A 25116-nucleotide genomic window follows, 5' to 3' on the forward strand; every position below is an offset into this window, starting at 1 on the left:
GAACTTACCATGAAGCCATCTGAGCCTGGAGTTTTCTTTGTGGGAAGAGGTTGGAATTATTAAAATGTAGAAGCTTGGAGGAGAAGCCCCTTAGAGCTGAAACTTAGACCTCTGAGGAGGAGACGCTGCTTGGCTGCTGGTAGCTCTGAGCTCAGATGGGCCTCATGGAGCTGAGACCCTGCTCGCTGAGGCGAGAATACTGGCCAGTCGGTGCTGGTATCTGTGAGGGAGTTAAAACTAAGCTGGTTTATAAAGGTTGGAAAATGCAAACTGGATTCAGCTGCGGCTAGGGAAGGACTTGCTGAAGGTGGGGTGAAGTAACGGTACTCCGGTGACATTCATGGGAATCACAGACCGGAAACCCAGGGGAAACCCCCAGGGAAAGCAAGCCCCTTCTTCCTCTTCCGGCTTTACAGTCTCCCTGTAGCAGCACCCACTGCTGTCAGGGTCTAACAGAAACCAGCTGGCAAAGCAGAAACATGGTTTTCAGAGCCCCAGCTCCAGCATCCCACAGCAGAATAGAGATGGGTAGGTTTGGCAGTAAAAAATAATAGCTTTCGTAATTGGCACAATCATGTTATTCAGATTTCCCCTAAGATTATGTTTGTGTCTGCTTGGTTTGTTAACTTCAGAAACAGGTGTATTAAAGTCTCTTACCTCTATTGTGGATTTGTGAGTATCTCCTTGCATTTCTGGCAGTTTTTACTATTAAGTTGGTTCAGTTCCCTTTTATGTTCATGACTATTATCTTGGTAGATTGTGTCTTTTAATCACTGTAAAACACTCCACTTTGTCTTATTCATACTTTTGGCCTTGGCCTGGGCCTCCATTTTATCTGATATGAATATTGATTTTAGGATATCTCAAAAACAATATAATCCTTATTTTTCCCAATATGGATCTTTTTCTTTTAATATAAGAATTTAACTCACTCACATGGTGAATGTTGATACGTTTTGACTTATTTCTACTATCAGTAATTCATGTTTTCTATTTACCATGCTTTTTTTCCTTCTTTTTTGCCTTTTTCTGGGCACCAATTGAGTTTTCCCTCAATTCCACTTTTTCCTCCAGTTGTTAAAGTTGCACATCTCATTTCTATTTCTAATGATTACCTTAAAAATTTTAATCCACATGTTTAAACTCACTTTTGTCTATCAATACCTAGAACCAACCAAATCCAAACTTTCCTCTTTAATAAGAAAAAAATCTTAACATGTGTTTATCTATTCCACCCTACCCCTGTCACTTCCCTTAATGTAATAAACCCTAATAATTTGAGTTGGTTTTAATTTTTTTAATTATGCATCAACAATTTTTTACACTGAGAGATTAAACTGTTAGTCTTTCCTTGTCATAGCTGCTCGTAACTCCAGTCTTCCTCCTTCTTAGATTCCTTGTCACGTGTGTGTTTGTGTAACTTCGAAGCAGAGAGTTGAGTTAGTAACACAACTCAGGGCATGGTGCAGTGTGTTAGTCTATGCAAAGCTCCTCTTGCCCTATTTTCTTTTTTCTCCTTCATCCTTAATCCTTACTCCCATTTCCCATGTTCATATAAATATCTCTTCTTGTGCTGGATATATTTTCATAGATATATGTATCTTTGTAAAATATATATTATTTTGTGGGTAATGTGTTTGTAATTGTATAATTGTAATATGCTGTTGAACTCATTCTGCTACTTCATTTTTTTTGCCCAACACTATTTTAAGATTTTTCCATGTTGCTGTATACCCATCTAGTTCCTTGCTTTTAATTAATGCTTCATATCCCACACTATGCTCTATCCACATTTGTGGTCTGTTCCCTTGCTGATGGACACATAGGTTGCCTACAACTCTCTGTTACCACAAATAGTGCTGCAGTGAACAACCTTGTGTATATCTCTTACATTTACCCCTGTGCCAGTGTTTTTCTGGAATATTTACCTAGGAGTGGGAGTGATGGATGACAGGGTGTCTACATACATAGTTTGAATAAGTGCCACCTGATTGTTCTTCAAAATGGCGGGTCTAGTGGACATACACACTAGTAGTACGTTAGGGTTCCTATTTCCCTATGCCCTTGCCAACACTTAGTGTTACCCAACTTTCTAATTTTCTAAGTTTTGTTATTCTGGTAGGTATAAAGTGATATTTCATTATGTTCATTTGTGTTTTTCTAATTACTGGTGATGTTAAGCATTCCTTCATTTTTCTTAGCCATTTGGTTTTCAACTTCTATGAATTTTCATTTAATATCCCTTGACAGTTTTAATGTCTTAAATGTCTTTTATTCTGTCATTACCTGCCTATTAACTTTATAATGGTCTAGATCACATTTTGAAGAGAAATTCTTAATTTCGATTTAGCCAAATATACTAGTTTCCTAGGGCTGCCAAAAAAACACCCACAGACTGGGGGGCTTAAAGAACAGAAATTTATTTTCTCGCAGTTCTGAAGACTAGAAGTCCAAGGTCAAGCTGTTGGCAGGTTTAGCTTCTTCAGAGGCCTCTCTCCTTGGCTTACAGATGTCCACCTTCTTGCTGTGTCCTCATGCAGTCATCCCTCTGTGTTTTCTGTGTCCTAATCTCCTCTTCTTATAAGAAGACCATTCACTTTGGATTAGGGCTCATCTTAATGACCTCATTTAACTTTAATTACCTCTTTAAAAACCCTCTCTCCAAATACAGTCACATTCTGAGATACTGGGGGTTAGGACTTCAACATAAGAATTGGGGGGGACACAATTCAGCCCGTAACACCAAATCTATCCAATTTTACCCTATGCTTTATGCCTTTGTGTTCTTATTTAAGAAGTATCTCCCTTTCTCATAGTCACAAAGATAGTTTCCTGTTTTGTGTTGCTTTTCATTTTGCTGTTTGAATGATTCTTTCAAAGAAAGTTTGCATGTGGTAGATTTTCTGAGTCCCTAAAATATCCAAAATTACTTTTATTTTGTTGTCATACTTGAATACTAATTTGCTTGAATAGAGAATTCTATGCTTAAAATAATTTTCCTTTAAAACTTTGAAGATATTACTCCATTGCCCTCTAGATTCATTGTTGCCAAAGAGAAGTCTGATGCCAATCTGATTCTCATCTCTTTGTAGGAAACCTATTTTTGCTGTCTGGAATCTCCTAAGATTTCCCTTTTATCCTTTGGAAATTTTGCTAAGATGCGTCTACGTATGCAGCTCTCTTTTGTTTATGCTGTCAAGTACCTCAAGGGTTCTTCCCATCAAAAATGTGTGGTCTCCTTCATCTTGGAGAAATTTTCTTTTCCTCTTTTCATTCTCTTTGTAGCCTCTATCTGAAATGCCATCAGATGCTGAAAGTTTTGGATCTATCTTCTATTCCTTTTTATTTCTTTGCCATTTTGTACTGCATTCTGAGAGAGTCTCTCAGCTCAGTCTTCCATTTTATGAATTAGCTCTTCAGCTGGGTCTGTTTTTCTGTCCAGCACATTTAAATATTTTATTTGATTGTCATATTTTAAAGTCACAGAATTGTTAATAGCTTCTCTTCCATAATAACCTGCTTTTGTTTTTTGAATGAAATAGCCTTTTGAATTCCTCAGAGGATACCAATTATTCTATTTTAAAGTCTTTATTCTTTCTGTTAAATAAACTGTGGGATTTTTTCCCATCCTAGTTCTTCTGTCTTGTATATTTCATGGCTTTTTTTCATAGTGTTAATTTTCCTCAAATATTAGGAGATTCTTGATTGTCCATCTTCTTGTTGAACATTATCCAATCAGAAGCTTGGGATGCAGTTCTGGTTTCTGGGGCTGCTTCCTGAGACTTTGGGGAGGGGCGGGACATGCGTTCAGGCCAAGTGGACTGCAGCTCATCTCTCCACATATGGGGCTCTGTCTCTCCAGGGGATCACTGCTTAGCACCCACACTTGCAGTCATGGTCCATCCTCCTGCTGACTCCTTTGTTCCTTGCACAAACCTTTCCCAAACTCCTTTCTAGACACTTGTCGTAGAGGAAATTGTTTATGCCGTGTGGTCTTCCAGGGCACAGGTGAGTGATGCCTGCACAGGATCCAGTCCCAGCAGAGGCTGTTCTTTATTAGGTTGAACTCATCTGTTTATTGGCTCACCTCATTCTAATAGTCCCAGGAGTGAGATCACTCTGCAGCCTCTTCCTTAACTACCGCGTTGCTGGTATCTCTCCTGAATTCATTGTCTTAACACATTCTGTTTCTAATATAACACACAGTATTTTCAAATCCTCTGACAGAGTATCTTTTATATCCGTCGCTCTCTTCAGTTGGTTTGCCTTTGATCAATACTGACTGCCCAGTAGTTCTGAGGCTACAAAGAGCTTGCCTGTTCCCAAGTCAGAAAGAAGGTCAGTGTGGCTGAAATGGAGTGAGTGAGGGTCAGGGCAGCATGAGATAAGGTTGGAGAAGTAGGCAGGGGCCAGATCAGGCAGGACCTCAGAGGCCTGGCCAAGGAGTTTGGATTTTATTCTAAGTTCAAAGGGATTATTATCTGACAGATGTCACAGCCAGCTCCTCTTCCCAGTTAGCAGTGGAGCTGAGGACCCCCTCTAGGAGGCACCCTGCTGTACACAGTGGGTGGCAGACTCAGACTCTGGCCTCTCTGGGGGTCAGTCCATGCTGTCACCAACGTTTGTTCTGTTTCTCTTTTGTTTCAGAGGTTGTGTTCTCATCTTACCCTGGATTTTCAACCTCAGAGGTAGGAACTGCCTGTTTTATATTTGTGTCCTTGGGTTACAACATTAATTTTAATAAATAAAAATAAGCTAATGGAGCCATGAGAGGCATTTATATATATCGCACTGAGGAAGCCCACTCATTGAACAAATAATGAGTACCTACTGTGTGCCAGGCACTGTGCTGGCCTGTGGTGGTGCTGAAGTGGACTAGACAGACAGGTTGCTGACCTTGCACAGCCCACAGGCTGGCCTACCTTGTTCTCAGATACTGTTCAGTAGTAATGGTTGCTGCCTCAAGTGGTCAAGCTGGCATTGAATTGAGGCTGCTGCCACGATGATGCCCAGCAGCTCCCTAACAAGAGCTCCCAAAAGCGAGTGATCCTTGCCAAATGCACCTCCACTGGGGTGTTATCCTTGGTGTCACAGGCTTAGACACTTGATTTTTGTCAGCACAGAAAATTGGTTTTTCTCTCAAGGTAGACGCTCACTAACCAAGCTTACAAAGACTGATGCACTACCTAGATATTGATTTATTCATTTACGGTAAGTACAACCACATATTTAGCCCACATGCGTCCTTGAGAGGCAGCTCAGTACAACACTTCCCCACAGATACAACTAGGTGAGAAATTATATCAGTTAACTATTGCTGCCTAACCCAACAGTTGCTAACTTCAAACAATAGCAATTTATTATTTCTCACAATTATTTGGGTTGGTTAAATGGTTCTACTGGTTTTGCCATAGCTCACTCATGCAGCTGGCTGGTTAGCTAGGGGCTGGGCTCATGGACTGCTGGCATGGCTTGGCATCTCTATGTGGTCTTTTCACCCTGGACTTCTTTCCAGCATGGCGGCATCAGGGTTCCAAGAGAGCAAGGGCGAATTGCAAGGCTCTGAAATTCGAGCAATGGCACTTCAGCCACACTCTATTGGTCAAAGCAAGTCATAAGGCCAGTATGATACTGCACAGCAGTTCTGTCACTGCCCACCCAGAGTTAGCACAGACCCCTTAAGTTAAGGGCAGAGTCCCCAAGACTGCCCTCATTTCAAATGCCAGCTTCAAGTTTAGGGGTCCCCAGGCCGTTTGCACTTGTGACCAACTGGCTATAAATTCTGGAGTTCCTACGACTCCCTCAGGTTCAATACTTTGCCAGAACAACTCAGAGAACTCAGGAAAAGTGCTATACTTATGATTACAGTTTTACTATAAAGGGTGCAAATCAGGACCAGCCAAATGAAAAGACACATAACGTGAGGTCTGGGAGAGTCCCAATGCAGAGCTTCTCTGCCCTTTCCCCATGGAGTCAGTGTGTGTCATCCTTCCAGCACATCTGCTATGTTCACCAACCAGGAAGCTCACCTGAGCCTCAGCGTCCAGAGCTTTTATTGGGGTTTCATTACATAGGCATGGTTGATTACATCATTGGCCACATGATTGAACTCAATCTCTAGCCCCTCTCCCCTCCTCAGAGGTCAGACTGCCTCAAAGCCCCAACTGTCAAATCACATGGTTGTCTTTCTGGCCTGGCCAGCCCCTGCCCTGAGTTTTCTTTTTAGCGTAAACTCAGGTGTGATCCAAGGGGTTGTGAATAACAAAGACATTCCTATCACTCAGGAAATTCCAAGGGTTTTAGAAGCTCAGTGCCAAGAACCCAGGACAAAGGCCAGACAAATTCTTTATTTTACAACAGCCAGTCAAGTTTCAAGGTGGGAGAGATATAGACTCCACCTCTGAATGGGAGGAACATCAGTGTCACATGCAAAAGTGTATGCATATGGGATGGAGGGCCTTGTGGCCATTAAATAGTCTACCACAGAAGTGAAAGATAATTGGTAGGTTGCTCAGTGCTCCGAACCCAGCTTTTTGGTATCTGAGAATGTAGAGGGGAGTGGGATGGTTGAGACTTTGGTGGTCTCTATCAAAGTCAGGTGCATCCTCCTCTAAGACAGGGCCCTCTCTGTCCCCAACAGGGTCAGTCGTGCCCTCAGGTCAAGACACTCATGCTCCTGGACAGTACTAGATACCCCTGAGCCTGACTGTCTGGCTTTTTCTTTTCTGTGCTCCAGTCTGACTTGCCCCCTTCAGCTCACATAGCCTTGCTCCAGTAGGGAATGGCACAGTTGAGGAGACTGCCTTACCAGACTACTGCCACATTCCACTCTGGCCTCTTGGAGGTTGCATTCGGATCACCTGGAGAGGAGAGTTCTGTAACTTCCCAAGCACCATCACTGGTTTTTGTTTTACTCTTGCCCGTGACTGACCTGTCCCACTTGTGTGACTTTACAAGTTAGACCCCAGAACCGTACAAAATACTTGGCCCAAAGTAGGTGTTCCACAAACGTTCATTGAACAAACAAGTGAAATTTAAGTGACTTGTAAGATTATGCAGCAATTAATGGAGCTTGGAACAGAATCTAGTTCATCTGAACCCAGTCATTAGCCTAACATCTACCCTGTAATTTCCTTTGGTCCCGTCTAACTCAAGGAATCAGTGAATGAACTGACTTAGGCATGGTTAATCCAGCAGTTTCCATTTTCTGCTTGATCAAACATGTTGACCCCGAGGCAGGCTGGGTTGTGCTGAGAGACCATGACCCTGCAAATGACCCAGATGCACCATGCCACATTCAGGCCCCAAGGCCTGCCTCAAGTCATTCAGGGCTTAGCTCGTTTCATCCTAGAATGAAGAGCCTCCACTATAGGATGTGAGCTAGCCCATCAAACTGGGTGTTTAAGGCTCATGTCAATCCTCCTCTCCATCTCCTCACTAGGAAAAGTCCCCTTAACAATGCAAGCACCTGTCCCTTTGCCTTCTGGAGAAATTTTAGCCCAACTTTGTAGAACTGAGCCAGTTCAGGATAACTTCCTGTAGGACAGAGGGTGGAAGGTGGGGGCAAAGAACCTCTGATGTCTACATCACTGCTATATTATCCTTTGGCCTTACAGAACTTGAAACTGGAACTTTGGGTACCAAAGAATTAGCTCACTGTGTGACCTCAGAGAACTTGGAGCCAGAACTCTGGTTCCTTGGTGACATATCCCTTTATGACCCTAGAGGTCTCTTTTGGCCAAGCCTTTCTAGAATGGCCATTTTTCCTACCACACTCCATACAGAGCGTCTTTTGGCCCTTGGCAGCATTCCGCTTCTTTGTCATCAAGGCACTTTGACTTTGACTTTTTTTTCCTTCTAAGACGACCAAGGTATGTGCACTTCCTCCCATATTCGAGGTTCTTCCCGTGAAGTCACTGAAGGCCAGGAACCAGACGCTGGCCCCGCCCTTCCCAGAGCTGAGGTACCTTAGCCTGGCCTACAACAAGGTGACTCTCTGCTTCTCTCCCTATTTCTTCAGGGGCACAGATGGGAGGGTGGGATGCCAGCTGCTCTGGCCTCAAGGCCAGCCCTCCGATTCCCTGCATTACAGGTATGCGGGCTCAGGAATTCTCAGAGTGGGTGAAGTGGAGGGAGTCCAGGCCAAGGCAGGAGTCCATGCATTCAGTCACAGATATTTATTTAGCACTTACCACATGCCAGGGTCTGTGCTGGGCACTGGGTGTACAGCTGCATGAAGACAGATTCAGCCTCTGTGCTTGTGGAGCTCGTCACCTATAGAGAAGACTGATGCTGGGCAAATAATCATAATATAAGCATGCTTAGTGTTTTGAAGAAATTCACAGTGCTAGGAAGTCTACGACAGGGGAGTCTAACCTAATATTCGGGGTCAGGGAAGGTCTCGGGAGAGTGGTGTTGAAGCCAAGATCTGAATGAGTCTAGTGAGGTGAAAAGTAAGGGTGGAGTAACATGAGACTTGTTCTAGCCTAAAGGACAGCAGATGTAAAGTCCGTGAGACAGATTTAACATGTTTTTCCTTAACATCTTCTGTGTTAACTTATTTTTCCGATATCCGTGTCCTGTTTGACTTCCTGTAAACCCCACTTATTGAGCCCTACTTAAGTCTGAAATGCAGGCAACTTTTAAGGTACTCTGCTTACATTCCTTCTAAGGTAAGCAGTTGGTACAGCTACACTCTCCAAGTGTTTTCTTCTGAGTTTTATAATTTTAGCTCTGATATTTAGGTCTTTGATCCATTTTGAGTTAATCTTTGTATATGGTGTGAGATAGGGGTTCCACCTCATTCTTTTGTATGTGGATATCCAGTTTTCTCAACATTGTTTATTGAAAAGACTATTCTTTCCCCATTGTGTGGTCTTCTAACCCTTGTAGAAAGTCAGTGGACCAAAAATGCATTATGGGTCCCTCTTTCATTCTTGAAATTGGTAATTTGTGTCTTTTCTCTTATTTTATTCATCCAAAATAGAAGTTATTGACTTTTAGTGACTTTTTTTTTATTAAACTATCTGCTGTTTTCACTGGATTTCTCTACTATTTGTCTGTTTTCCATTTCATTGATTTCTTTTTTTTTAAATTAAACTCAAACAGGTTTGTTTTGTTTTAAGATTGGCACCTGAGCTAACATCTGTTGCCAATCTTTTTTTTTTTCCTTCTTCTCCTCAAAGCCCCCCAGTACATAGTTGTATATTCTAGTTGTAGGTCCCTCTGGACATCCTCTCAGCGCACCTTGTTGACTGGTACCATGTCTGCGCCCAGGATCTAAACCGGCAAAACCCTAGGCCACCAGAGTGGAGCACGCAAACTTAACCACTCAGCCATGGGGCCAGCCCCTGATTTCTGTTCATAACTCTGTTTCTGTCCTTCTACTCACAATGAATTTGATTTTCTCCTCTTCTTGTAGTTTCCTAAGTAGTGTAATTTTAAATAATTGATTAGACCTTTCTTCTTTTTGATATAAGCATGTAAAACTATAAATTTCTTCTCTAAGCACTGTTTTAGCTGCATCCTACAAACTGTGATTTGTGTTTTTATTTTCATTCACTTAAAATATTTTATTTTTTTAATTTTTAAAATTTTTATTTATTTTTTGAGGAAGATTAGCCCTGAGCTAGCATCTGCTGGCAATCCTCCTCTTTTTGCTGAGGAAGACTGGCCCTGAGCTAACATCCATGCCCATCTTCCTCTCCTTTATATGTGGGACACCTACCACAGCATGGCTTGCCAAGTAGTGCCATGTCCGCACCCGGGATCTGAACTGGCGAACCCCAGACCACCGAAGTGGAATGTGCACACTTAACCGCTGCACCACCGGGTCGGCCCCACTTAAAATATTTTAAATTTTTGTTGTGATTTCTTCTTTGACCCATCGTGGGTTGCTTAGAAGTCTGAGTTGTTGAATTTCCAAATATATGGGACTTTTCTAAATGTCTTACATTTGTTGATTTCTCGTTTAATTCTGTTGTGGTCAAATAACAATAATCTGTAAGATTTCATTCTTCTGAAATCTATTTAAACTTGTTTTATGGTCCATCCTATATTCTATGATGGTGAACATTCCATGTGCACTTAGATAAAAAAGTGTGTCTTCGTCAGTTTGGGGGACAGTGTTCTATAGATGTTAGTTAAGGTAAGGTGGTTAGGCATGTTGCTCAGATCTTTTCTGTGCTGTTGTTTGTCTGTTTGTCCTGTCAGTTACTGAGAGTGGTGAGATAGAATCCTCAGTCATGATTGTGGATTCCTTTGTTTCTCCCTTTAGTTTTGTCAGTTTTTGCTGCATGTATTTTGGAGATCAAGTACATATACATTTAGAATTCTTATATCTACCCGATGTGTTGATCCTTTTATTATTATGACTGTCTTGCTTTGCCTCTAATAATACTCCTTGTTTTGATGTCTGTTTTGTCTGATTTTAATATAGATACACAGCCTTTTTATGCTTACTATTTGCATAGTATACCTCTTTTTATCCTTTTACTTTCAACCTAATTAGGGCTCTGGATTGAAAGTGCATCTCCTTTGGACAGCATGGAGTTGGTTCTTGCTGGGGTGCTGGAGCGTTTTCTCCTGTTCCCATTCTGTCCTCAGCTTGCAGCCTTCCCTGGGTTCCTACACTGAGGGCTTTATGTCTACACTCTAGTTCCTCCCCAGCCAAGCAATAGACTGCTTTTGCTTGTTACTTAGCACTTGCCAGGCTGGTGGTAGGGGGTCAAAGGGAGGGTCCAGCCCCAGACTTAAGCAGGCCCTAGGTTCCTGTGCCTCAGGAACGGGCCTTTCTCAGGGGTCCTACCCTTCCTGCAGCAGCAGGAGACTTCTGAAATGTAGTGGGCCCAGGTTGGTTTCCTGCCCTGCTGCTGGAGACCAGGTTTTAATTTTTTCCCTCCCCCAGATGCAGGGCCCTGGCCCTACAGGGTTTGCTGACCTTCCTCAGCAACTCAAGGCTTTTGTTCACTAGGGAGAAGGCTTAGCAAGGCTTCCTGCCTTTCCTGCGGTGGCAGCTGCTCTCCTCCTCCAGGCCTACACCCCCGAGGAGACCTTCTCCCGTCTCCCTCCCTGCGTCCAGTCTCTCCCACACCAGTGACTATGAATTCCCCTGTGTCTGCGGCTCTCAGCAGTTCTGGCCTCTTACTAGCCCACACTTGGCCTTTAGCAATTCATTAACATTTTTAGCTGACTTCTTCTTAAATGCTTGTGTAGCACTCACCCTCTCTTCCTCCCACGTTCTGCCACAGGTGAGCTGGGGGCCGCTTCCCATCTATCCTTGGAGGTGCCTGTCTTTCCTTAGATTTGCGGCCACTTGATTGCCTTGAGGCCTTAGCTCTCTCTTGGACTCAAGAAGTTATGATGTTGTAGGTTATTCAGCGTTTTTCTTGTGGTTAGGAGGGGAGCAGCACTATTTCCGTTTTTCTACATTCTCACTTGGGTTTTTAAATGAGATGTTTTCCTTATGACAGTTACCACCTAACAGTGTCTCTTTATGTCTGTTGTCAGTTGTCTGCTGTCAGAAGGTAGGGTTTTTGAGAGCTAGCACTTTGTTTTACTCACAACTCTATCCTCATCATCTCACCTGATACGTGATGAGTGCTCAGGAAGTTTGTTAGATGAACAAACGATTTGATCATATCAGGGAATGCCTGTGTTGAAATTAATGTTTGGTATATTAAAATTACAAATTTTAAAACCACTTCTGCCTTCAAACAGACCTTATGCATCTAGAATATTCACTGAGAAATCTAGTAATTTTTGTGCCAAAAGTAAAATAATCACTTTCACTAAACTTTTACCTAATATTTACTTAGTTCATAAATTTGACAGATTGTTATATTCGCCTTAACCGAAGGAAATTGGGCAGAAATTTCAAGTTGTCATTGGAACCTGAATTTATTTCCAGGGGCCTTCAACTCACCTTATAGGGAACAGGCTAGCCCGAGGGCCAAATTCTGCTTACAACATCGGCCAGAATCCTAAGCCCATATTTCTCAGCTGGGACTTAATTTCACAAAAAATGTGACACCCATGACCTGGGTATCTTTCAGCTTTCTACCAATTTTAATTGTCACTTTCTTCGACTTTTTATCTGCCTGATTCAGATGGATGGAATTTTGCATCCTGACAAAATTAAATGCCCCATACTGTTGTGACTGCTTCTTGACCACCTGATTTGCATACAGGAGACCCTGCATCCTCTTTAACCACCATTATGTAGTTATTTATTAACGCATATTAGGCTTCTTTGTAGGCTCATCCTCCTTTCCTCCTCTAGAGCCTAGAAAAGACGTCAGCAAACTTTTTCTGTAAAGATCCAGATAATAAATATATTACTCTGTTGCAACTATTCAACTCTGCCCTTGTAGCACAGAGGCAACACAAAAACGCACGAGCATGGCAGTGCTCTAACAAAACTTTATTAAACAGATTGGGGGCCAGATTTGGCCCGTGGGCTCTATCTGCCAACTCTGGTTTTTATATATCCTTTGAGCTAGGAGTGATTCTTACATTTTTAAATGGTTGGAAAAAATCAAAAGAAGGATAATACTTCATGACATGTTAAGGTTATATGAAATTCAGATTTCAGAGTCCATAACTAAAGTTTTGTTGGAAAAGAGCCCCCACACTTAGTCGTTCATGAATTGTCTATGGCTGCTTTTGTGCTATAACAGCAAAGTTGAGTAGTTACGATGCTGTATAGACTACAAAACCTAAAACATTTGTTATCTGTCCCTTGACAGAAAGGGTTTGCCAATCCCTGATGTAGATAATCCAATGTTAGGGTCCCTCAAGGCCCATCCTAGTCCCTTTCCCCCCTCACCCTATGCTCTCTCTCCAGGGATGGCTTCACATACCCTTTGGCCCATGAACAGTGACCCACAAATTTATCACTCCCGTACGGACCTCTCCTCTGTACTCCTGACCAGTGTATCCACTTCCTACTTGACGTCTCTACTTGTAGGTCTCAAAGTTACCTCCAGAGTACACATATCCAAAATGGATTATTGATCTTTCCCTTCAAATTTGGTGTTCTTCCATTGTTCCATATCTTAGTGAATAGCTTCATCATCCATCCAGTTAGTCCAGCCAAAACCTGGTTGTGGTCCTTGGTATTTCTTTTTCCTTCACATCTCTCCTCCCCACCTATATCTAATCCATTACCAAGTCTTGTCAGATGAGATCCTCATATTTCTAAGAATCCACCTAATAGGCTTCTCAATGACCAAAATCTTTAACTAGCGTTGGTCTGGCCCCTACTTGGAGCTGCAGCCTCATTTTGCTCCAAGCACCCTTTCTCTTTGCTCTTAGCCACTAGCCTTCTTTAAAGCCCACCAGCAGGCTCTTCTCCTCACTGTGAGGCCTTTCATACAGTGTGCTCTTTGCATGGAACACTTCCTCTCTGCGTTAGAGTAAGTGATACGAGCTGCTGCAACAAACTTAAACATCTCAATGACTTAATACAATCAAAGTTTCTTTCTTGCTTTCACAAAGTCTGCTGTGGATATTCCAGGTTGGCTGGTGGCCTTTCAGAGGTTCATTCAGAGACCCAGGTCCCCTCTGGCCGTGGATCTGTCATCCCACAGAGCCTTAAGAGCACTTTTTGGAGCCTATGCATCTGGTGGGTAGATGGTTGAGCGTGGGGGAGGGTGGCAGAGATGTAGAGGATGATGCAGGAGGTGTTGAGTGGGCTGTGCCTGGAATGGGGTTTATCATTTCCACCCAGGATGCGCTGGCTAGCACAGAGTCATCAGACCACACCACCTGCCTGGCAAGCAAGAAGATACAGTCTAGCCATGTGCCCAGAAAGCAGAGGAAGTGGTTTTGGTTAATACAGAGCTTTCTCTGCCACATACTCCATCCCCTACTGCGTCACTAATCACCTCCTACCCATCCTTCGATGGTGGGGACGCCTTCTGTGACCTCCCTGCCTAGGTCAAATCACCCTAGGACTTCATGCACCTCCCTCTTGTGGCGCTAATCACTGTTGTAAATCTGCTCTCCTTTCTGTTCCTGTTTCTTCAATGCTTGTTTCTCACTAGGCAGTGCTCCTTGAGGACAGGAGTTGGGTCTGTCCTGCTTATTCCTAACCAAGCACTTGGCACATGTAGGCATTCAGTAAATATTTGTTGATTGAATGAACAAAAATGAAAGCGAATGAATAGGTTAATTGCCCAGTGGGCATGTAGTGCTGCCCAGTGAGGCTCCAGAGGAAGCCAAACGGAAGTGCCCCACTAGCCCCCAGCCCTTAGTGCCTTCTGTGGGCCCTGAATCTGACCCAACAGCTTTCAGCGTGTCCAGGCATCTGAAAGGCCGCTGCCCCACCCCTGGCCCCTCTGATACTGACGGATCTGATGCTCTTCTGTTGCTAATAGACAACCCTCCCCAGATTCTCCAGCCACTCTTCTCGACAAGGATTGTGTAGTTTTTGCCTTTCTGAGCTGGCTTCACGGGGACAGAGCAGCCCCTGGGCCCCAGCCCGCCAGGAGGCCTCCCTTACCGTTGGCTCTGCTTAGGCCTTAGAGGACTGGGTCCCTCTGACCTCCCGTCCCCTGTCCCTCCCCAGATCAGTGCCAGGACACGCCTCAGGGAAAGAGACCATCAGGAGTGCCATTGACAGACTGATGGGGTGTGAAGAGGAAGGTGAAGTGTTGGACAGATTGTGTCCTGAAGTCAAAGGCAGTGCCCTGCCAAACTGCCGGACTCCTCGTGAGACAAGTGCTTTATGTGTTTGTTCTTACTTTGTCATTAACATCCTCGATACTTGGCACAGGCTACACAGCTAGTATAAAAAAGGGCGAGAAGTTTTTAATTTTCAAAAACAAAACAGGGATGATGGAATTTGGGACAGGAAGGGCAAGGTATTCTGAATGTGAGCAGGTGAGGTTGGCAGGGATAAGACACTGCCCAGCAGCGAGTCTGTCCCCACCTGCAGCCCAGTCCTAGCGAGCATGTGTGCGGTGTGGAGCCTGGAGACACTGGGGCAGTGCTGGGGGGCAGTGTCAACCTGAGGCCCTCTCCTGCCTTCCTTACAGATCGCAAAGGAAGACGCCATCCTGCCGGTAGCTCTCTTCCCATCTCTCTGTGAGCTCGTCTTCCATAACAACCCTCTGGTGGCCCATACACGAGGTATGGTGCCCACAAAGCTGCGCCCCCAGCCCAGGGCCCAGGAAGTCATGTGGGCACCCTCATCTCCACCTCCTCAGTGCCAAGCCCTGGCCTCCGCTCTGCATCGTGGACGAGGTTCATGGTGCAGTGCTGGGTGGAGAAAACAACAGGCACTGCTAAGCACCTGCTCTGCACCAGCTCATCCTGACAGCAACCCTGCAAGACAGGCATTATTGTTCCCATGCAGGGTGGAGGAAACTGAGGATCAGGGAGGTTCATCAGCTACCCAAGGTCACACAGCAAGAAAGAGGCAGAGCTGGGAATGGAACACAGAATTATCTAGATACTGCATGAGCTCTTTAGGTGATACCCCGCTTTGCAGAGTAGGTCTATAGTGACCTCATTTCCAACTTCCCCGTTGGGGAGGGGTGCAGGGCCCTCCCCTCCTGGAGCATGCTGAATGCAGTGGATGCTGCATGAGCAGTGGGACCCACTGTTCAAGATGCAGCAGTTGGAGGCATTTTAGAATCCTGGGCCCTGGAGTGATACCAGCAGAGTTCTCATCCTTGCTCCAAACTATCTTTGTTGCCTTGGATAAATTCCTTAACCTCTCTGTGCCTCAGTTTCCTCACCTATTAAATGGGAATAATATAGGTACCTACATCCTGAGTTGGCGTGAGAATTAAGTAGGTTCATACGTGTAAAGCAATTGAACCATGCCTGGCACATAGTAAGCCCCCAGTAAACGTTAGCTAATCGTAATGTTATTTTCCTACCATGGCCCAGGGCTGCCTTCACTGCTGAAAAGCTTCCTCCAGGAGCGGCTGGGAATCCACTTAATTCGAAGGAAGACAGTAAAGGCTAAGCACCATATTTTGATGCCTCAAAAGGATTCATGGAAGGTAAGGTTTCCAAGGCAGGAGCCCTAACCCCAGGGGGAGTGGAGCCTGTGTTAATGCCTGCAGACCATCCGGCCGTGGAGCTGCTCTCGCCCACGAAGCCTGGACCCTGCCCTTAGGTTTGGAGGAGCAGTAGTGTCTTCTTTCCGTGATCTGTTAATACAGATACCCAGGAGGAACAGGACAGTCAGTCAGGAGACCCAAAAGTCAGAGTCGGGAGGAGCCTTGGAGGCCCTTGAGTCTGGCCCCCTAATTTTACAGAAAAACTGAGGCCCAGAGAAAAAGCTGTGGAGACGTGGGGAGAAGTGAGTCCAGTATGAGCCTGGCTCCATCACTTTCCATCACTGTCTGAACTTGGGCAGGAGTTTCACTCTCTGAGCCTCAGCTTCTCAACTCTAAAACCTCTCAGAGCTGCTGAGAGCCTGGATGAAGCAGCAGATAGGAAAATACATTGTAAACTCCCAGCATCCGTTCCAGTGCAAGTGATAGTCCCCTACGGTGGTCGTGAAGGGCTGCGCCCGGCCCAGGACGCACACCTCCTGCCTGAGAAGAGTTTCGGGACGCTGAGAGAGATCTGCCGTCTCTGGGCCTCCCCCAACCCGTGGTCTTAGATGTGCTTTCTGGGATGCGATTAATCTGTCAAATAAATCCCTCCATGATCTGAAGGATTTCAGAACTTTCTATGAAATGCTCCTCCCCTCTGAACGTTAGTCTTCCTATAGCCAAAAGCTAGACTGGGCATTGCTGGTCCCAAACGTTAGATATAGTTATTCCCTTCCACCCCCTCTGCAGCCTGCGTCTGTCCAGCCAGGCTCTTGTCTGCAGCCCTCAGAGGACCAGAGCAGCATTTAAAGTCAGAAATAGGCAGAAATTCAAAGGCTTTCCATCATCTTCCCCTTGTCTGTTGCCTCCTCTAAGGATCCTCCTACCTCCCTTCCCGTCAGCTAGCTGGGGGAGGGGCAGAAGCAGAGTGAGCCAGATACTTAATACTCTCTCCAGGTACAGATCTCTGTACAGATGCTCTGCTATCCCATAATCCTCACAACAGACGAGGACACAGACTTGGAGAGCTGAAATAACTTACTTGTTAAAAGTTAGTGTTGGGGCCCAGGGAAGCTCTAAGGTTCCGACTGATAGAGGAGAAACACTAATACCAGTGGCCAAATGAGAAGCAGAGCAATGCTTTGTTAATCTGGGCGGGCACTGTCTACCCCCCAGTGCAGGCCAGACTGGAGAGAGGGGTTTAGGCCTCTAGCTGGATTGGAGATGCCTGCATGTCGCCAGTGTGCTTCCAGCGCTGTGCTGGTGCGCAGCTGACTCCGGGCCTTTCCCTCAGTCAGTTACGTGGACGGAGGCTGCTGACCCTCCCATGTGCCTAGCCACGGACAGAACAGGGAAACTGGAGAAGCTGCCAGAGCAGGCGCAGACCCAGCCACCATGTAACCAAGCAGCTGAGTGAGCCCTTTACGTGTGGGAACACAAATGGAAGACAAAACTGCCTGCCTAGATGCTTGGCAGTCCAGCTCACCAGGGACAAGGACCCATGACCGTCAACCTCTGACCAATGAGGTTGCCCAGTCTTCCCTCGGGAAGGGACTGGGAAAGTGGTGGCAGGATAGAGGAAGAGCGTTCCCCCGGCACTCAGGAACAGACCTGTGAGGGGGAGGAATACCTGTTGGCCCTCCCCCCAGCCGGCAAATGATGGCACTTGGTGTTTGGGACGCTGTGGCATGGGTTCTGAAAAAAGACTCTGGGTCCTTCAGCCTTCAGGTTTCAACCCTGAAGTTTTCCATATTGTAAAAAGGAAATGTTTTCTTAAAAAGAACCTTATTTTAGAAAACAGTCATCCTGCACACTCCTCACTGTTAGGTACCTTTGCACCTGTCATCTTGTTGGGAGAACGCCACCAGACAGCCAGGGCAGGGACCGCTCTCCCATTTCACCAGGAGGAGACAGAGCTCAGAGGACAGAACTGTGTTCCAGCCCATACTTTTCTAACAACAGTGCTTGGGATCTTTCCACTACACTACATGGTCTGTGAAAGGACAGACATAAGTGGGCCAGACACCTTTGACAAAGAATAAAAACAACCTACTGTGTAACTAGGGAGCAGAGGGGGAACTAGGCCAGCCAAGGGAAGCTGAGCACGTGGCTTCCCCGTGGCAGCTGAAGCAGAGGAAGGGGAGGATGGATGACAGTCGTTTGCTAGTTAGGGAAGCTGAGCAGTTCAGCAGGAAAGAAGTTGTCTCCCTGGTCCTGAACCTGCCTGAGAGAGATTTGCCTCATGGTCTTTATATGAGGGACAGGGACCAGCATCCTGAAAGGGGCCTGGTGCTGCCGCCTTCCAGAAAGTGCAGGACCATCACCCCCATGCCCTCCTAGGAGTCCCTGAGGAAAGTCAAGGGCAGGGTGTTAAACCTCAATCTGAGGAATAAGGCTATTGAGGGCCGCAGTGATATGGTCAGGGATGCAGAATGAGGCCTGGAGCCCAGAACAGGAATCAGATAGTCCAGGCTCTGCCTCTGCATAACTCTGTGACCTTGGACAAGTCATTTTACCTCTCTGAGCCTGTTTCTTCGTCTATAAAATGAGGATAATTATTCACTGAGTAGTTTTGAGGTGTAAATAAAACAACGTATGTCATGCACAGGACACATTATAGATGCCCAGTAAGTGTGATTTTGTCCCCTGTCTCCCCCATGAACCCTCACCCAGAGCTCTGATCACCATACCGAGTGGTCTTAGGCTGGTGAGGTCCAGGAGGAGAGATTAGTCCAGCCCTTATCCCCTGACAGGTGAAAACCCAAGTCCCGAAGGTGCCAAAGCAGCCTCTGATTGTCCACCACCTACCCGTGACCCCGGTCAAGTCTTCCTCCAAGGAGATGCTGGAGTCAGTGGCAGGGCTGACTGGAGAGCCGTCCACTGTCAAAAGTACTACTCTGGAGCCAGAGATGCCTGTCGAGGGCCTGGCGGGCCTTTCCCTGTCCCACCGGACATTCGTACCACTGCCTCCCATCTGCTCCGACTCCACTGTGCATCGTGAAGAGACGACAGCCCACCAGAGCGACACAGCCGGCCGCCTCAGCCCAGAGCCGCACCAGTCAGATGAGGACACCGAGAGCACAGAGTCCATCTTCTTGACCCAGGTGTCTGAATCCACCTGCCCCTGCCCGCCTGTTCCCGCTCCCACAGGTTCCTGCGTAGCCTGTGGATGGCTGGACCTCTGTGGGCAGCTGGAAGTAAGCACAGACAGGTCTGGAAACCAGAAGGCAGCACCCCTGGCAGGGCCTGCAAGCCCCTTGTGGGAGATCCACTGATAGAAGGCTACTGGTAGGGACACCCGTGGGGACAAGTCATGGCCCTGTAGCACAGACAACATCTAGGGTCTGGCTGGGACTTGGTTCTGACAAATTTGGGGGGAAGGTTTGCTGCTGCCTCTGCCTGTCTGCTTAAGGTCACCTCACTTCTGATGCTGCCTCTGAATCCTGGCAACACAGATGCATGAGATGTGGGTCCTGCCCTTGAGATGTCCCCAGCCTAGTGAGGGAGACGGACGGGAACAATGCATGCAATCAGTGCTGAGCCTGAGGAAAACCCAGGGGCTGGGAGCCTAGAGGGAGGAGAGATGTCTCTGCCCTAGACCAGGAGGGCTCCCTGGAAGAGGTTCAGATGAGCTGAGCTTTGCAGGCTGAGGTGGAAATAACAAGGTGAAGATGCGGGCAGCAAGGGCATTCTGGGCAGAGGGAACAGCATGAAGCAGGGTGCAGAGGGAGGAAGTTAAAATGGTATGTGCAGGACCACGAATGGTTCAGTGTCGGTGCAGCAGAAGGGCGACATGTAGGAAAAGGGAAACATACGGCAGGAGGAGTTGGCAGGCCCCTTTGAACTTTATTATTGTACCATTGCCCTTCCTGATCTCCCCACCTCCGGTCTTGCCCCTCCAATCTGCCTGACCTTTCCAAGATGGACATCTCTCCACACATTTATGTCTAACTCTCCCTCCATCCATCTCTCACTTACTCCACAGATGACTTGTGGTGACATTCAAATTCATACAGTATAAAAGTATCTTTATGAACTATATCTGAACCTTTGTAGAACAAAGCAGAGTAGAAACAAATAAATATAAAAAAACAGTTGAGAGAGTTGGATCAAGGAAAAATATAGAGAGGGAAGGAAATAATAAGTCCAAGGATAATCTGTCACTCAAACATGCACATGATGCACTGCTGTCTCATAATAGAAGTGTATTGCTTAAATGCAATTCTGAGCTTCCCAGCAGCCAAGGCAATACAATCAATTATGAGTCACCATGGTTGAAAAAAATAATCTTATTTTTTCCTTACCTAATTGCCCAGGCTAAAACCTGCAGTACAATGTTAAATATAAATGACAAGAGGAGACATCCTTTTCTTATTCCTAATCTTAGCAGGAAAGCTTTCAGTCTTTCATCATTAATTAGGATGTTAGTTGTGGATTTTTCATGTGTCCTTTACCAGGTTGAGGAAATTGCTTTCTATTCCTAGTTTGTTGAGTGTGGTTTTTTTTTATCATGAAGGGGTGTTAGATTTTGTCAAATGCTTTTTCTGTTTGAGACAATCTTGTGGCTTTTGTCCTTTATCTTTTGATATAGTATATTACATTAATTGATTTCCAGTTGTTAAACCAACCTTGCATACCTGGCAGGAATCACACTTGGTCATGGAATCTAGTTCTTCTTTATGTTGTTGATTGAATTTGCCAGTATTTTTTGAGGATTTTAGTGTCTACAGTCATAGGGATATTGGTCTGTAGTTTTCCTTTATTGTGATGTGTTTCTCTAGTTTGGTTTTAGGGTAATACTCACCTCAGAGGCTGAGCTGGGCGTGTTCCCTCTTCTTCTGATTTTTCGAAGAGTTTGTGATGGATTGATATTAATTCTTCTTTAAATGTTTGGTAGAATTCACTACTGAGGCCATCTGGTAGGCTTTGCTTTGTGGGAAGTTTTAAAATTACTTATTCAATCTCTTTACTTGTTATAGGTCTGTTCAGATTTTCTGTTTCTTCTTTAGACAACCATAAGTTTTAATAAAGGGTATAACTACATTCCTATATGAAATACAGGTTTCAGAAGGATGTTTCTTATAAAACCGTTAGAGCAGGCTAAAAATGTGAATTCAAACAATGTTCACTCAGCCCCTTAAAACTCCTCCATGGCTGGCATCACAGTGAGGAGAAAGAAAATATAAACAGAAGCAAAACACCCTCAGCTTGGTGTTGGAAGGTCCTTACTGATCGGGGCCCTGCTTCTTGCTCCAGCCGCCTGTCTCCTCACAGTGCCCTCCAGCTGTACCAATTTTGAGTTCCCCCACATGCACCTTGCTGTGTCTGACCTGTGCGCCTTTGCTCATGCCATTCCTTGCCTGCAACAGTCCTCCTCATTGCTTGCGGCCCACCCCTCTCCCGACTCTGCCTGGCGATGGCTCTCCTGGTTCTTCGAGACTTAGTTCAGGCTAAGGCATCACCTCCTTCAGGAAGCTTCCTGTCCCCCCAGGCTGGGTCAGGGCTTCCTGCGGCTCACCCACAACCCTTGTGTTCCCTTCTGTTACAGCATTCATCAAGGTGAATGGTCATTGTCTATTTTCATGTCTGCCTCCTCTCACCCCAGTCTTGCTTCTTGCCCTAAACAGGGCCCAGCATGGGGACCCACACAGAGCTAATGCTCAGAGTGTTAATGAAATGAATGCATGTGTTTTTCTTCCTGGGCACAGGTGAGTGGGCTGCCTGCCTCCACCCTCGAGAGGGGGGTTTCAGAGACGAAGGAGAAAGACCAAAGACCACCACCCAAAGCACCCAGAGAGGTGAAGAGGACTCGGAGGAAGCGCATATCTGCCTCCCTCCCCAGCAAGTACCGTGGCTATGAGGAGCTGCTGACGGCCAAGCCTGATCCCGCCTTCACCGAGCCAAAGGGTATGTGTGGAGAATGGCTCCAGGGCAAGGGGCCCTCTCCACTGCCCAGAGCAAGTCAGGGCGAAGCCAAGGCTGACGCCAAGCCTCTTCCAGGCCAGTGTTGTCCTCTGTCTGAATGTCTGTCAAAGGGCCCCTGCTGGTGTCCCGGTTTGGAGCCCTGCATGTCGGGACCCCTGGCCTAGGTCTTCGCTGGCTTTTAGCGAGACACAGCTGTTTCGAGATTCCAGCCAGTCTGGGACCAGACACTCTGGTGGGAAAAGCCTCTCCAGGAAGGGTTTGATGAACAAACACCCAGACCGGCCGGATTCCTGAGCTCCTCCGCAGCCCACATAAGCCCCAAACTGAACGTCCAAAATCCTCCTTATTGGGTTTGAGGCAAAGGAGGCAGTGCCCTCTCTGAGCCCCTTATTTCCAGATGTGTTAACACTTTTGTCCTTTGAAAGGAAGTGGCGCTCAGCTGTGCTCTCTGGGGTGTCAGTCCCCACAGTGTAACCCCCTGAGGTTAATGGGGTTACACTGGGGTCAGCCCCTCTCCCCACTCCAGTGTCACTTTTCCATTAGGATCCGTGCTCACAGGGGACAAGTGTGCCCTGAACGAGTGGTGGAAGGTCAGGCACTGCAGCAGACCGGGGGAGATGTGGGAGCAGGGTTTCCTCCTCGGGGCCTCGCAAATCCTTTTAGCTGGGGTTGCTGTGAGACTGGGGATGAAGAAACTGGAGGAGGCCTGCAGCCGGAGGAGAGGGAATGACTTCACTCGCCCCTCCCTTGTGCGCAGGAATCCAGAAGAATGTCCAGGCTCTGCAGCACATGCTGAAGCACCCGCTGCTCTACCGCTCCTCCAAGCCCAAGCTCGACACGCTTCAGAAACACTACGTTCCCAAGGAGAGACGGGTAAACCTCTGCCTCCCTGAGCGTGCGAATGGCCCCCTGGGACTCCCACAGGTACAGCTTTCTACAGGCCATGCTTTCCCAGTGCCCCACATGCTCCCTGCCTGTTGCTATGACTGTGTGAGGAGGTGAGGCCAGGAAAGCCTGAGCATAAGACTAGGATAACACTTGCCTCTCTTACCTTCTGTCAGGCCCAGAGGATCCCTATTCCACCCCCAAGGAAGACTCGAGCCCAGCTGCTGGACGACATCCTCATTCGCATGCGGGAACCCCGGAATATTACAGAGGCTCCACTAGGTACGGCTCTGGCCCCAGTCTCAGCTGCCAGGACCTGAGATCTACAGGTTTACTCATCTGATGGTATAAGGCAAAGGGCTTGTGTCAGCAGGAATGGTCTTAGAGAGCATGCGCCCCAGCCTTCCCGTGTGCAGATGGAGAAACTGAGGCCTGAGTGAGGCAGGTAGTGGCCTAAAGTCACATGGCATGTTATAGACCTATGAACTAAGGCTTGAGATAGAATCAAGAGGGGACATCGCTGGCTTCCTAATGCCCCAAGCTGGAGAGGCAATTTTAAGTCCCCTTAACATCCTCCTCCCACCGCATCCCACTTTCTGGGGGCTCTGGACCCAGTCCCTGCTGTTTTGGGCTAGGTGGGACCCAGGGCGAGCTTGGTTCCCCTCCTGGCTTCTCTCCCTGCAGGAGCTGTCCTGCAGCAGCGGACGGAGCAGCGTCTGGTGAACCAGAAGCAGTACCTGGAGGCCAAGCGGCTGCTGAAGGAGTTTCGGTTGCGCTACCGGAGGCTGGTACGCTGCTCGCTACGGACGGTGTTCAGGGCCACTGCGCCACCCCCTGCCCACCCGGCACTGAGCGAGGGCCAGCCTAAGTTCGGCCGCTTCCTCGAGATCATGGATGAGTTCTGCCAGGAGCCCACGGCAGGTGACTCGAAAGGCTAGGGCTATGCACGGGGCCATGCGCACCGCCCAGCGTGGGCCCCACGCCCTCCCAGAGGGCTCTTCGCCCTCCACCGAACCTTGGAGCTGGGCCTCTGAGTTTGGCTTGGCCTTGCTCACTGGCCACACAGAATTGGGAGCTCGTCAGGACCTCCCCTCCCTGGTCCGGGCAGGACCCGGCGCCTGGCACAGCAGCAATAAAGAGTGGGTGCATAGAACAAGGTAGCCTGCATTCTTTCTTGGAGCCTGGGCCGGGCTGTCACACTGGGGATAGATCCCCGGCTGATGCGCATCCCTAAAGTCCTGTGGGAAACCTGCCCAAGCCACACATGTCCAGCAGTGCTGTGATAGGCACTAGGACAGAAAACGGGGCTGATGGAACAGAGAAGCAGCACAGAATCTAAGCTCAGAGACGTTAATTAACTCGCCCACAGCCAATAAAGTGTGTGTGTGTTGGGGTGAGGTTGGGGGGAACAAAACTAAGGCCTCCAGGCTCCAGAAATGGTGCTTTTTCTGTTGGGCAGCTTTTTCCATTTTGAGGGCAAATAGGGGGCAAAGGGGAAGAGAAGATTTGGAATTCCCCTATCAGATGGCTGTGGCCACAAAGGTGGGACAAGCTGAGGGGAGGGCTTATGTGGAGTTTCCCAATGTCCTCTAATTCAGGACGTAAGACAAAGTCCCACATGCAGACATGGTGGGCTGTGGCTCTATAACGGACCCTGGGCAAGGTCAGCCCTGGCTCACAGTAAGTAAACTAATTCTGGCCAAGGCAGCCTGTGGCTTGCCTCATTCTTGTGAGTACCCAGCAGTCAGTGCCTGCTACAGAGGAGGATCTGGAGGCCACTAGGGCAGAATCAGGAGATGTGCATTTGGGGCTGGATGCTGGGTGTGGCCTGCTCACTTGGGCAACCCCTGCTCCTAAGGCTACTCTCCAGGGAGTGCCTACAATTCAGACCTGGGCAGCAGGCCTGCAGTTCCCAGGGTCCAGGAAGCAGTAGCACAAGGCTTAAGGATCCTCAGCAAGGCACAGACTCCCACAGCCTAAGTTGCAATTAAGGTGAGTATAGAAGCATAGTCTTGTAGCCACAGGTCTGACGGGAAGCGCAGTGGAGTATCTGCCGTATTGCAAGTGAGGCTCTGTTAGGACTCAGAAATATCTGCATACTGTTGTATGCAACCACACAGTCTCACACATCTGGCCAGAAAATATTTACACCCAGTTGTGGTCATACCAGACACACACATTGACACTCGTACAGTCACACATATCAAGTTCCACAGTTAATCTCACTCATTCACACAGGCACCTGGAAGGATCC

General features: G+C 47.0%; 1 protein-coding gene across 22 annotated transcripts in view; it reads left to right on the top strand.

Moving 5' to 3' along the window:
• XRRA1 (X-ray radiation resistance associated 1) overlaps positions 1 to 24015 on the top strand; it is a 58497-nt gene extending 34482 nt beyond the window's left edge. For 7 of the 22 annotated variants that reach the window (XM_070624155.1, XM_070624156.1, XM_070624157.1 and 4 more), the window contains 9 exons: positions 4648 to 4688; positions 7863 to 7988; positions 15039 to 15132; positions 15898 to 16013; positions 18806 to 19156; positions 21761 to 21959; positions 22735 to 22901; positions 23039 to 23144; positions 23547 to 24015. In XM_070624155.1, coding sequence (XP_070480256.1) covers positions 4648 to 4688; positions 7863 to 7988; positions 15039 to 15132; positions 15898 to 16013; positions 18806 to 19156; positions 21761 to 21959; positions 22735 to 22901; positions 23039 to 23144; positions 23547 to 23800 — 1454 coding nt within the window. In that variant the 3' untranslated portion in view covers positions 23801 to 24015. Of the gene's footprint in view, positions 1 to 4647; positions 4689 to 7740; positions 7989 to 8020; positions 8093 to 13516; positions 13625 to 14569; positions 14733 to 15038; positions 15133 to 15897; positions 16014 to 18805; positions 19157 to 21760; positions 21960 to 22734; positions 22902 to 23038; positions 23145 to 23546 lie in introns of those variants that run through there. The other 15 variants (XM_008526137.2, XM_070624158.1, XM_070624159.1 and 12 more) reach the window with 12 other exon arrangements.
• The last annotated feature ends 1101 nt before the right edge of the window (positions 24016 to 25116 follow it).

Source organism: Equus przewalskii, chromosome 6 (assembly GCF_037783145.1).
Source record: "Equus przewalskii isolate Varuska chromosome 6, EquPr2, whole genome shotgun sequence".
Lineage (NCBI taxonomy): Eukaryota > Metazoa > Chordata > Mammalia > Perissodactyla > Equidae > Equus > Equus przewalskii.